Source organism: Juglans regia, chromosome 4, assembly GCF_001411555.2.
Source record: "Juglans regia cultivar Chandler chromosome 4, Walnut 2.0, whole genome shotgun sequence".
Lineage (NCBI taxonomy): Eukaryota > Viridiplantae > Streptophyta > Magnoliopsida > Fagales > Juglandaceae > Juglans > Juglans regia.
In genome coordinates this window covers 34,460,841-34,475,162 of record NC_049904.1, presented here as the reverse complement: position 1 = coordinate 34,475,162, position 14,322 = coordinate 34,460,841, and the positions used below count along the sequence as shown (strand labels likewise).

Below are 14,322 nucleotides of genomic sequence, written 5' to 3'. Positions count from 1 at the left end.
GAGTCAATGACCAATTAAGTGATAGGTACGATGAATTGATCTTGTTGTTGACACCAGACTCCAGAGCCAGAGGAGATCAGAAGAAAACCCATACAGGGTTCGGTGAAGTTGCACTGAGTTCATTTCATGTCGATTTGGAACTGTTGGCGGGGGAGGTGGATCGATATTGGAGACATCAATGCAACCAAAACACCATGTGAAGCCAAAGATGTAAATGCATGCAGCAGTCTCGGCTTCAGAAACGTCTTGAGCCGGAAATCTCTCTTGATCTTTTGTTTCATTTCCAATGATCCCGCCTAGCTTAAGGGAAAAATAATAGTAACAACAACAATGTCGATGATTACACTAACAGTATTAATAATATTTTAAGTGTCCCAAGCAGCAGTACTACATTGCTTTTGCCCTTCCCCTCCTCCAAAATTAGAACGCCAATCCCGCCTTCAATTTCTCCCATTTCTTCTTTTTGTTGCGTGGTAATAAAAGGGCAAAAGGAAGCGTAATGAAACCGGGAAAAAAAAAAAAAAATTAAAGCAGAAGCATCTCTTCACTTTCTGCGACAGCATTTCTGTATCGGTGAAGATGAAGGCTGAGAGAAGTGGGGTGTGTACTGCCAATGAGCCCCCACCATGTGGGCATTGAAAATCAGGGGAACTTGAACAATTACTTTGACAGATATGCTACTTCTGGAAAAGGCTTTTTTAATTTGTTGCAGGCTATAATTTGCACTGTACAGTCAACCTGTGTGAGTTTCAATCTTAAAAAGTAAACCTGAAATTGCCCCTTTTTATACATCTTCTTCTTCTTGTTGTTTTTTCAAAATAACATCATCTAATTGATTGTGGATATTATATATTTGAGAGTAGTATGCAAGAAATAAAAGAGAGAGAAGAAAATGAAGAAGACATAACTCGATCCTTCATGTGCACGAGGTAGGCAGATGATCAGTACTGTATAATTGTATATAGATGCAGATCGAACCCATAAATGAAAGTGCAGAATATTATCGTGGAGCAAATTTATTCTTAGCAAATATATATATATAAATATAAGCCCATTAGCTAGGTTTTGGACGTTTTGCATGATGAAAATTGTCAATTTGCAGGCCAGTTAAGCCATATCTATTTACATAATATTCTCAATCATCAATGCAGCTAGGTTACATTGTACGTACAGCACCTTTGCTTTCTTATGACTTAAAGTTGTGCACTTTTTCCTTCCTCCACGATATCAAAGGAAGGGGGCCGGACAGCATGCAAATCATATCATGCAATTCTTCTTTTTTCTTTTTTCCTGATTAGCCATCCAGATGTTCATCAAGCAGAGGACGACTTTCACAGTCAAACCAAGGATTTGTTGGCGGATTTATTCCGAGCATTGTTTTGGGCAAGGGTAAGTGGCATCAAGGAGATCAGATAGGTGTGGAGTTCAGTAATAACTGTAGTTTCCATGTGAATCTCCTGATCACAGGTAGGCTTCACTGCTTCCCAAATCTCTTTTTTTTTTACTCCTCAATGTCACCTACCAATATTCACTAACCAAAAAAAAAACAGTGGTCAACATGGTAAACACAAGTTTAATTATGTAATCGGTGGGAAAGCCATCATGCAATATTCTGGAGAGCCCAAACGCTCAATTGGTCAAGAAAAAGAGAAACACCTTTCTTTCCACCCATTCCATTTGAGACGAGGGAGAGACTAATGAAATCATTCACCCAGCACTCTCCATCCCAGGCCTCACTCCCTCCCATATAAGGCTGTCACCTTTAATCATACTCACCCTCTCAAGTACTCAAGTATAGCTCAAAAAGATATCATAAACAGACACACACACACACACTCTCTCTCTCTCTTCCCCTTAAATCATACCCAATTCTTCATGTTTCAACTTGTTTAGTCAAGTCATGGAGACAAGAGAGAGCGTGAGACTAGCTACCAGTCTCCTTACATTTTGAACGCAAATTTAAACACGTCTACAAAACCAATCTCCTCCTTACTTGCACAAAAGATGAATAATCCTTTTCTCTTACCCTTAAGCTCAGCCTTAGCCTTGGCCTTTTTCACCCTCTCTCTCTGTGTCCCGAACGACACAGACTTACTCACTCGTTTTCGCCTCCAGGCTGATGCCCACGGCCAGCTCAACTCCAACTGGACCGGCGGTGATGCCTGCGCAGCTTCGTGGCGCGGTGTCCACTGCTCCTCAAACAGCAAACGCGTCGTCGTTCTCTCCCTCCCTTCCCTAAACCTCCGCGGCCCACTCGACTCTCTGGCTCCGCTCGACCAGCTCCGCCTTCTCGACCTCCACAACAACCGCCTCAACGGCACCGTATCACCCCTCACCAACTGCACCAATCTCAAGTTCATCTACCTCTCAGGCAATGACCTCTCTGGGGAAATCCCACCTGAGATATCGTCTCTCGGGCGCCTCCTCCGCCTTGACCTGTCCGACAACAACCTCCGCGGCTTGGTTCCTAAAGAGCTGTGCCGGTTGAAGCGTCTAATCACGCTTCGGTTACAGAACAATGCACTCTCTGGGACGGTTCCTGACCTCTCCGTCTCCCTGCTGAATCTCAGGGAGCTGAACTTGACGAGCAATGAGTTGTACGGACGCTTGCCTGACGGTTTACTGAAGAAATTCGGCAAGGATATATTTTCAGGGAACGAAGGTCTGTGTGGGTCGAGGCCCTTTCCCGCTTGCTCGTTCAGCGGAACTCCTCCGGCGTCCGCTTCTACTCAGACCGTAACGTCGAACCCGAGCTCGTTGCCACAAGCGCCTGCAACAAGTCATGGCAAAGGAGGATCGCGAAACAGACTAAGTACCGGTGCTATAGTGGCCATTGTAATAGCAAACTGCGTGGCGTTGTTGGTGGTGGTGTCATTCGTCCTCGCGTATTACTGTGCGAGAGACCGGAGTTTGTCTGGTTCTATAGCGGAGAACGATAGCGGGAAGAGGAGGAGGAGGAGTGGGAGTAGCTATGGTGGGAGCGAGAAGAAGGTGTATGCCAGCAATGAAGGTGAAGATAGCTGCAGCGATGCCACAAACGCCACAGACCGAAGCAAGCTTGTGTTTTACGATAGGAGGAAGCAGTTTGTGCTTGAGGATTTGCTCCGGGCATCGGCGGAGATGCTCGGGAAAGGAAGCCTGGGGACAGTGTATAGGGCGGTGCTCGATGACGGGTGCATCATGGCCGTGAAGCGACTTAAGGACGCGAACCCGTGTGAGAGGAAGGAGTTTGAGCAGTATATGGATGTGATCGGGAAGCTTAAGCATCCAAATATTGTGAAGTTTAGAGCTTATTACTATGCCAAGGAGGAGAAGCTTCTTGTCTATGATTATCTTTCCAACGGGAGCTTACATTCACTTCTTCATGGTCAGTGTTTTATTTTTTCAATCATTGGATTATAAACTTGCTTCTAACAGTAATTTAGTCACAATTCACACAGGATATTATTGTAAAAATAGAAAAAATCTATTCATCATTCTAATTCTCATCATCGTCCTACCATCTTATATGACATTAAATGATAAGTTTATAAGTAAAATGTTATAAATAATTCCCAATTACTTAATGTCACATCATAGAATGATAGAAGGATGATGGAAGTTAAGATGATGAATAGCATTACTCGTAAAAATAAACTCATAAATTGATATAATTTTATGCGATACGTCAGATTGTAAAATTATTTTTATTATAAAATAGATCTAACAAATTACATCAAACTACATCATCAATTTATAAATTTATTTAATTTGTATAATCCTTTTATCTATATATACGTAACAATTCTAATATATATATATATATATCTATATATATGCATATATATAATATACTTACTGATTTTTTACGGTAACAAAATTCATCAATACGTACTATGTATATATTTCATTTCAATAATATTTAATTTGTGTGGTTCTTGGATTTTTTATTTGTGGAATTTAGGGAATCGGGGTCCGGGGAGAATCCCTTTGGATTGGACTACAAGGATCAGCTTGGTGCTTGGAGCGGCTCGAGGACTAGCAAAGATTCATGAAGACTACAGCGTATCTAAAATACCTCATGGGAATGTGAAATCTTCGAATGTGCTACTCGACAAGAACGGCGTTGCATGCATTTCAGATTTCGGGCTCTCGCTGCTTATAAATCCGGTTCATGCCATTGCAAGATTAGGAGGATACAGGGCTCCTGAGCAGGCAGAAATCAAGAGGCTGTCTCAAAAGGCAGATGTGTACAGCTTTGGGGTATTGTTGTTGGAGGTTCTTACAGGGAGAGCTCCGTCCCAGTACCCTTCACCAAGTCGGCCACGCGTGGACGAAGATCAGGAACATGAGGCTGTGGACCTTCCCAAATGGGTTCGATCGGTCGTGAAGGAAGAATGGACTGCTGAGGTGTTTGACCAAGAACTCTTAAGGTATAAGAACATCGAGGAAGAACTCTTGTCAATGCTCCATGTGGGGTTGGCCTGTGTAGTGCCACAGCCCGAAAAGAGGCCAACAATGGCAGAAGTGGCGAAGATGATAGAGGTCATCAGGGTGGAGCAGTCTCCTCTCGGGGAGGATTATGACGAATCCCGCAATTCACTTTCACCTTCACTTGCCACCACTGAAGATGGACTCGCTTGATGCCCATCTCTTTCTTTCAAGTGCTTCAGTAACTATGCGCCAATATTAAATTGATGAGCTCCCGTTGCGTGGTTGTTTCTATCCTCATTCATGTCCTGATCTATTTTCATTTGCAGTTTCTCGCTGCAAATTCTGGCTGTTGCAGACTCTTATCAGAGTTCTTTGTAATATTTGTAAGCTTTATGTGCTCTTCTCCACAAGCCAAAACAGTTAGTCCTATTTAGTCTTCTGATGTTGTGTAATTTAGTAATTTTGTTCCTTAGTTATTCTAAAAACCAGATTCCGAAGAATGGTGGCTGTCCAAGCAGCTTTATTTATTTATTTATTTATGAAGCCTTGTTATATTTTGATAACATTGAAAATATCTGGATTAGAATAATGAAATTAAATACTCAAAGCTTGAAATACATTTGTAAGTAGTCCTACGGCATAATGGAGGTTCTGCATAATCTGGCCGGTTCTTACGTACAAGATCAACGGATAGAAAATTGAGGGTCTTGCACCAACAGAACAACTAAAATTGAAGTTATTTGAAACTGAAACATGTATGCAAAAATTCGACTCTAGATCAAAAGGTTTTGTTCAGCAATTTGATACCAACACCCCAACAGATAGAATGAAGATTAATTTTATCGTACCTTAAAGCTTCCAAAAAATGATGTTGGAAGACTGATTAAAACTTCTTGAATTCGTGTTAACATGCTACCCTACCTTTGAAGTAGGTCGACAAGTAACGAAAGAAAATGTAAGCACAATAACACATAGATTTCATATTAGAAGTAAAAGAAGTATATACTGTACAACCAACAAAAAGTTTTCTAGTTTGTCCTTGCATAATTATCTTCATATTTCATTCAAATCAAGGTCAAAATGCTAACTTATACGACGTATGACTTGATTACAATAACAATTTATAACTCCCTTTTTCACCTTCCCCTAGGGGCAAAAGTTGATGTCCAAACCGCGCGAATGCAATGATCGAGAGAGCAACCCACCAATATGGAATGTACAGAATAAGATTGTATAGATCATTCTGAATTAAAACGGCTGCCAAAAATTCCATGCGTGATAATTAATGAAGAGCCATAACGAGTTTCAGTCACACTAACTAGCATACCATCAACAAATACTTCTTTGTCAAACAACCTTCGCCTTTGCATTAACTTTTGTTGCATGCAGGTCTTTTCTTACTTTCTAACAGAGAGCCCGTTTGAAAACATGCAAATTCAGTAGGTTCCAGACATTGGCAACGACGCCCGGCCTGGAAAGAGAATGGTTTGCTTGTTTTGCAGCCATGTGACGTGATTCCAGAACTTTAGCATCACTGAATAGCTCCTTGAGCACTTTCTCAAGCTCTACTTTTCCAAAAACCTGCATGATCACAGCAAAAGACCCTTAGCTATAAGTTTAATATAAAAAAAAAGTCATGTATCATAATGGTTTAGAAGTCCTTAATACGATATTACAAGACCTTTAAATTTAAATTATCTACTTGAATGACCTTTCTTATTATAATTTCAGCAGAAACAAGCCCCACGAGATTCAGCTGGACTTAAGCACCTTCACCCCCATATGGCTCAAAGTGAGTTAATTCATGGCTTTTGTAAGAGTTGACCGAAGTAGGGAATTTGTCACTTTTCAACTGCTACTAATCTACAACACCAATCAACTGAGGAGTCCACCTATCTGGGGTATGTTCACTACAGACAGAGGATTGAACAATTCACGTTAACAAATAAATTAGCTATATATGGGGTACTACAGACCTAGAAATCAATTAGTAATAGAAAAGACAGTGGCTGTTTGTCTATTTCTTACAGATTTTCATGGGACAACTAACATGCCACGCTGTGAAACTTCAATAACCATTTTGAAGATTTGAATCTAAATAATTTTAAAAGCTTATATTTTGAAAAGAAATTGTTTACTAAATTTGAAATATGAGTGTTCGAATATAAATTATATAATTAAACTCACTTCTTCCCATCGGTTAAATTTTTTGGACAAATGAATATGTAACATGATATTAGAACAGAGGTTCTCAGTTCAAATTAACTCCACGCCTCACACACATCAATTAAATATTCTCTTTGGAAAATCTGACCACACATGAGAGGTGTTAGAATACAAATTAAATAACTAAATTGACCTCTTCCTATCGCTTTGAATTTTTTAGGCAAGTAATAATTTAACCACAAAATTTGATCAAGAAGAGGCTCTTCAAACCTGAAGAACAGAAAGGATTTAACCGTTGCATTTCAAGAACCATGTGTGAGAAATGCCCAACATGATGACCTGAAATAAGCCAAGGAGAAAGGCTTTCGGACTGGTAATTCAAAAATGATAAATTAACCAAATTAAGAAGGTATAAAGTTTATATATAATAAACTAGCATTTTATTAGTTTAACCTCGCTTATTTTCGCAGATAAGATGAGATGAGTTGAGATAAAAGTTAAAAATTGAATAAAATATAGTTAGAATATATATTTTGAATATTATTTTTGTTTTGATATTTAAAAAAAATTAAATTGTTTATTTTATTTTGTGTGAAAATTTAAAAAAATTATAATAATTAGATGAGATTAGACCAGAAATTGTGAAAACAAACGAAATCTTAGAAATAAATCAGATCAATTCGGAACCAATTCCAAATTAAGATGGATAGATATTTGAAAAAAAAACTGTTTTAGAATCGATGTAAGTGTAAAGATTAAAATATTTATGTTTACCGGTCACTGCTGAGCAAAGCATATATAGCGCAGAGCTTGATCCTGAAATAATTAAGGTCCAAAAGGATAATACATAACAATAATAATCACCAAGATTAGCTAAATTAATAGCAGGATCCCCGTGTAAGTGGGTCCATGAAAGCAACGCCCCAGCCGAAACGACTCAAAAATAATAGGCCTAAGGTGTTGTATCTCGAATTCGTACGTAAATCATTTAAACAAAATGTTTGGAAAAAGAGGTCGATGGGACCGTAGATAGGGAGAGCTGGCTAATCACGTAACCTTTTCCAAATTAATTTCAATGGTCCCGTGTAATTAGGGATATGTTAAAGATTTAATTATATTATATTATTAAAAAAATTAAAAATGGCTAGCTAGTCATCATCTCTACGGATGAAGTTATGCATGCATATAACTCAATGAGTGCGTATCGGATCGGATAATGTCTACTCCCTATAATATTGTACGTGGAATAATTATATTTGAGTAATATTAAATACAGTTATGAATTATATAAATATCACGTACTAATTTAGAAAAAAGTGAGGTCCATAATTAAATAATTAATTTTTTCATGTGAATCTTATATTTATTCACTTTTCTCAAAAGGAGTGTGAGTGATTGCACACTTTATGACAGTAAATATCATTTCTCATTATATTTTAAGTTAGTCTACATACAGTTCCTATTTAGAAATTATTCATACAAGTCCATATAATTATGTTTTAAAAAAATTAAATTTACAATATTATCATTTTTAAAATGATGATTTTTTTCTTTTTATCATCGTTCATCAATGAGACTGCACATGAAATCTTTTACTCAGGACTGTAAATAAAATTTCTCTTATACTTTAACATCTCTACACTGCGTATTATTAATCTACGTATTGTAATTTAATTTAAAAAATAAATTTAAAATTTAAAATTATAAATTAATTAATTATATCATGTGAAGGTGTGTGATATAAAAGCATTTAAATAACACCATTAAATATTGTGTCGCATTTGAATTAATTTGTAGCCTTAAAAGATGACAAGTAAAATACGTGTGTGTACATGAGATTTGTTGCACATCATGCATATATAGATATATATTAATTATATGGTCCCCCACTCGCTCACATGTGCAAATGCAACATCATTCTCTAGCTAGCTAATAAAACGCATTTTTCATTAACATGAATGATCGCGTACGTAAAAACGTGACCATTAATTTAGTATGTCAAAAACGCATAATTTAATAGACACGCGCACCCTCATAAGTTTTGTCCGTTAATTTCTTCCATTGCTAGCTATTAATTATACTCTTGCAAGAATGATTGGTCAAGAAGTAGGCCCGAGAGGGATGGTTTCGCTTATTATAAGAAAAGAAAAAAAGCGCATGGATTTAGAGTCAAGACCGGCCCATGCATATAATCATGCATATAATCTAATGCAATAAATAAATAAATAAATATATATATATTTATATATATATATATATATATATATAATTTCAACTTGCCAGATGAAACCAGAAGACAGTGTACGAAACTTCATATATAAAATTATGTAGATCAATCTATGCAAAAATGGTTTAACAGATTTGTCGCGTAACTAGCTAGGCCGAATTAAACTGCTATATAGACCGACCAGGCCAGGGCGAGAGTAATTGTGTAGGCAAGCCAGCAAACAATCCTGAAAAGGCACCTAAACATGGAGTATGAGGCGGCCACTGGGTTAGTCCTATCTATAATATTGCTATGTTTTGCATGGGTTATGATGACAAAGCACCGACGCCGCCGATTGGAAGATCGACAAGGTAAGCTCCCACCAGGGCCGAGATGGTGGCCGGTGGTTGGAAACATTTTCCAACTGGGTTGGGCGCCACACGAGTCCTTCGTAAAGTTGGCTCGCAAGCACGGCCCCATCATGACCCTTTGGCTAGGGTCAATGAGCACGGTGGTGATCTCCTCCAGTGAAGTGGCTCGTGTCATGTTCAAAAATCATGATGTGGTTCTTGCGGGTAGGAAGATTTACGAGTCCATGAAGGGGAATTATGGTAACGAGGGTTCCCTCATTACCGCTCAATATGGACCTCACTGGCGCTTGTTGCGGCGCTTGTGCACCACCGAGTTTTTCGTCACAAATCGTCTTGAAGCAACGCGAGGTGGTATTCCTTTTTCTGTTTATTACCAACGTGGGTGTAGTACTGGCTCGACCCCTAGAATGTTAATATTTGATAGTTAACTTCTATTGGCTGTAAAATCAGTGTAAGTTATTGTTTATATGTTTTCACAGCTGTACGCGGCAGGTGCATCGACGGCATGGTGCAGTTCATAGAAGATGCTAGTGCAAATGGTACCGAAGGCGTCGACGTTGGAAGGTTCATCTTCTTGATGTCTTTCAATCTCATAGGAAATCTTATGTTCTCAAAAGATTTGCTGGATCCAAAATCGGAGAGAGGGGCCAAGTTTTTCTACCATGCAGGCAAGGTCATGGAGTTGGCTGGGAAGCCGAACGTGGCGGATTTCATGCCAATCCTAAGGTGGATGGATCCACAAGGTATACGGAGGAAGACCCAGTTCCACGTCGAACGTGCCTTTGAAATCGCAGGAGGGTTCATCGGAGAGAGGATGGAGAACATGGAGAACATGGAGAATGAAAATAGCGAAGAGAAAAGAAAGGACTACCTAGATGTGCTTTTGGAGTTTCGGGGTGATGGTGTGGAGGAGCCCTCGAGGTTTTCTCCAAGAACCATAAACGTTGTAGTCTTTGTAAGCAATTTCTTTTTTCTTTCAAATACGCACAACATGCACATAATCCATATATAGATCGTATACAGTTTCTTGAAGTGTGTCAAGATAGTTTGAATTAAATATATTCGTTTGATTCAACGCTTGATCAGGAGATGTTTACTGCGGGGACAGACACGACCACAAGCACACTGGAGTGGGCAATGGCTGAGCTTCTCCACAACCCTGAAACTCTAAAGAAGGTCCAGGCTGAGCTGAGAAGCACCATCATCCCTGGTAAAAGACTGGAAGAGAAGGACATCGAAAGCCTCCCGTACCTCAAAGCTGTCATAAAGGAAACCCTAAGGATACACCCACCTCTCCCTTTCTTAGTCCCACATATGTCCATGGATTCGTGCAAGATGTTAGGCTATTATATCCCAAAGGATACACAGATTCTCGTAAATGTCTGGGCAATTGGACGGGACCCGACGACGTGGGATGAACCTTTGGTTTTCAAACCAGAGAGGTTCTTGGAGCCAAACACGGTGGATTTCAAGGGGCACCATTTTGAGTTCATACCATTTGGGTCTGGGCGACGAATTTGTCCAGCTATGCCTCTTGCTGCTCGTGTGCTTCCGCTGGCTTTAGGGTCTCTCTTACACAGGTTTGACTGGGTTTTGGCAGACGGCCTTAAGCCAGAGGAGATGGACATGACCGAGAGGATGGGAATAGCACTCAGGAAAGCTGTCCCATTGAAGGCTATACCGATGCCTTACAAAGGTCACGGCGTCGGAAAGAAGTCGATGCATTAAACAGAGCTCCTGGACGAATTAAGGTTATATTAATTAATTAATTAGCATGATTGGGGTGTGGGGTTCATAATTTCCTAATTATGTAATTTTGGTCTTCCCTTAATTAGACCTTGTCATTGTAATATATTATTGGTGTGGTATTTTGCTTGGGACACCTTAGAATTTCCTACCTAGCTAATTAAAGCTGCAAAAAATGAGGGCTGTGAACCTTAAGGTTAAAATTATGAGAAATTTTATTTTCAGTCTAGTGATAAATTGTGTGTGCAGTCTCATTGATAAATAAGAATATAAAAAAAAATATTATTTTAAAAAAAATATTATTATAATTTTAAATTTTTTTCAAATATATAGATTTGTATAAACAATCCCTATTTGGAAATCCAAATGGGGGACTGTATCGGTATTTAGGTCTCAACCACTAAAGAAAGAAGAAAAATTGCACAAAATTTAAAAGCATTTATTCGAGCAAAGAATGATTTTCTCGCAGTCCAGTTGTGCTGAGTATTGTTTGGGCCGGTCCGAGTCGTATTGGGCTATGAACATAGTATAGCCCAATACGTGATTCGCAACTAGATAACTTGTTCGGCCTGGATCATATGCCGTCGACTCGACACACAGAGGCTTAAAAACTCCTTTAAGTAGATTGACTACTAGCCTATGAATGGCGGTCCAAGCAAAGTATTGCTACTTAAATAGTGCTAATAACTTGTACGGGTTTTAGATCAAAGCAAAGTTCAAGATAAAGATATAAATTCTTATTGATTTGAAATGATATTTTCTCATTGGGAAATGCTGCTGACAAAGTCTACCGATTTTTTTTTTTTTTAACTTAATGATTAAGAAATTATTTTTTAATAAATTTGTGATTTTTTTAAATATTTAAAGAGTTTAAAAAATGTTTAGATAAAAAAACAATATTATTCATTATCTCAATTCTCATAATTTCATAATGTGATATTAGATAATTAGATATTCTTTATTATATTTTATTTATAAAATTATCATCTAATATCACATTATAAAATAATGAGAGGATGACGATAAAAGAGATTATGAATAAAGAGTAATGGTAGGTACAGTCCCCACTTGGAGACTGTATGTGCAGGCCTAGGCTATTTTAACTTTAAAATTTTGTAAAATTACAAAATTATCCCTCCTAAAATAATGTTTTCTCTCATTTAAGCATGTGCTTGCATATGCAGTCCCCACTTCAGGACTGCAAATAGAATTTCTCATAAATAAAATGTTTAAACCTTTCAGAATTTACATATACCATTGGCCCGAATTTCAAGCTTAGCAACAATAGAATATCATTATAATGTTGCTACATTTAGCAACCAATTCGATACTGTAAATCATTTTCTTTTCTTTTTTTTTGGGGGGAATAAATAATCCGCATGATTGCTTCCTCTCATGGGAATCATTATCGATTAAATTTTGCAGAAAATTAGATGGCATTCTTTTAGACAGTTAAAAAAAGTTGCATAGATTTATGGTAGATATTCTAAATTAGTACCGTAAGGCCAACTACCCATCCATATATGATCTCTGTTTGGCATAGACTGAATTCGCAATTTACACCCTTCGAGCTAACTCCTAAATGGAATAACACCTACACAAATTTCGCAAAACATCCCTGCTCACCGTTTCTTGTAGTATTCTCATGATCCTAATTTAAGTGGCAATATCGCAAACACACGACTTTGACCATAACACATCCACAGAATAATTGGAGTCCGATCGACGTTTGCTTAAAAAAAAAAAAAAAGGGAAGAATTAATCATATGTCGAATAAATAAACAAGTCTCGCTAAAAAAGAAAATATTTTTTTACAACTTTTTATAATGGAGTCTAATTTTGTACAAAGAAATTAGACAATATATATATATATATTTAAAACTTAGAGAAATCATTTGTTAAATTTGTATTGACTAAGCATGCCTAGTCGAGATTATTAGCATATATAATGAACCCACATGGAGAGAAGCCGAAAGGGAAATCAATTCTGCATATAATATCACCACTTTAATTATAACTGAGCAGCTTTATTTTCATGCCGAGAGATGAATTTAAAAATTTGATCCGTGGTCCGCCTTCCGCCAAATTATAAAGTCACGGCATACACGAGAGCACTTCTGTCTTCTTCTTCTTTTTTTTTTTTATATTCCTATAAATATTATCTACTGCATGCAAGGCGTTCGTTGGAAAACCCAGTACGCTGTTTAATTTCCTTAAAATAATGTGGAGGCTAGCCTCGGCCCTTGAAACTCCATAAACTCACGTGATCATCACCGGGGGGGCTTCTTCCTTTTTTCGAACTGCATGCCTTTGTGTTTCCATTTATATTTTATACGTACGCGCGCGCGCGCCTGCAGAATCGCAGATAGATTGGGAAAAGTGGATAGAAACTATGAGCCAAATTCGCTGGCATATCTGCCTCATATGCTGACTTTTTGTGGAACTATATATATATATATATATATATCATATATATGATGCTTAAATTTCCCACCTAGCCTTGATGTATTTTGAAGGCATGCCAGCTAGGTGTTGAGAAAGTCACAGTACATGACATATGGTCCTTCTTCTTTTTTTGAATCATTATTCTTTCATTTTTAAATGCCCATTGACATGCATATATAGTTAAAGCTGCGCGTGTTAGGTGGAATTGGTTACCAATAAATATATTGGCTGAGAAACCATACAATGGAATAAATAATGGTTTGGATTTTGATTCTACAAGTACAACAGCTAGTTTTTGGGAACTAATTAATGGACTTTGACGGTGCCTACTCATTCACCATCTCCAATATTATTCATAACAAAATTTTATTAATTTGGGGACTGGCTCGCAAATTTATTACCGTTTCAAATGCTCGGGGCTTAAAAACGATTCATAGCATATTTATTTCATCATATCCGAGAATATTGTTAATGTCTGTTAAGATATGAATTAATGTCTGAATTTATCTATTTTGGTCCCTCGTGATTTAGCAGCATAACGGATAACTAAATTAATTATTTTTATATGATGGATGTTATTAATATCAATAATATTAGGTTGAAGCACCATTTAATTAAAGAGTAATGCTAGTGTGTATCTAATTAAATATAACAAAACGGCGTTCAAAAATACAAAACGGTGTTCAAAAATTAAATATATATATCGAAACAAAACGGTGTTCAAAAACAAAACGACATTCTAGTATTAGCTACCGTCAAATGCAGCTAGAGCTGAGCTGAGCATTCGATCAAACGGCTGAAGCATGGTTTAGTTAATCGAGCGTGATTGGTCCTCGTCTTACTGACATGTTTACTTTCTCTCAGACTGCCTTTGTTTTATTTCGACAAAACTGATACGGGCGCCCTTTGTTTCTTCATAATTTATTTTTATTTAGTTTTTGATAGATAATGGAAGGAGATTTTTATCTAAGATTG

General features: G+C 37.6%; 2 protein-coding genes across 2 annotated transcripts; both read left to right on the top strand.

The window, feature by feature from the left end:
• Nucleotides 1-1,736: 1,736 nt before the first annotated feature.
• LOC109002761 (leucine-rich repeat receptor-like protein kinase PXC1) lies at nucleotides 1,737-4,985 on the top strand. The gene is made up of 2 exons (XM_018980648.2): nucleotides 1,737-3,367; nucleotides 3,944-4,985. The coding sequence occupies exons 1-2, from the start codon at nucleotides 2,005-2,007 to the stop codon at nucleotides 4,621-4,623; spliced, it is 2,043 nt and encodes a 680-aa protein (XP_018836193.1). The 5' UTR covers nucleotides 1,737-2,004; the 3' UTR covers nucleotides 4,624-4,985.
• A 3,943-nt stretch (nucleotides 4,986-8,928) lies between these two features.
• On the top strand, nucleotides 8,929-11,139 carry LOC109005164 (iridoid oxidase-like). The gene is made up of 3 exons (XM_018983965.2): nucleotides 8,929-9,504; nucleotides 9,636-10,111; nucleotides 10,243-11,139. Exons 1-3 carry the CDS (start codon nucleotides 9,051-9,053, stop codon nucleotides 10,882-10,884), a joined length of 1,572 nt encoding a protein of 523 aa, XP_018839510.2. The 5' UTR covers nucleotides 8,929-9,050; the 3' UTR covers nucleotides 10,885-11,139.
• Nucleotides 11,140-14,322: the final 3,183 nt, after the last annotated feature.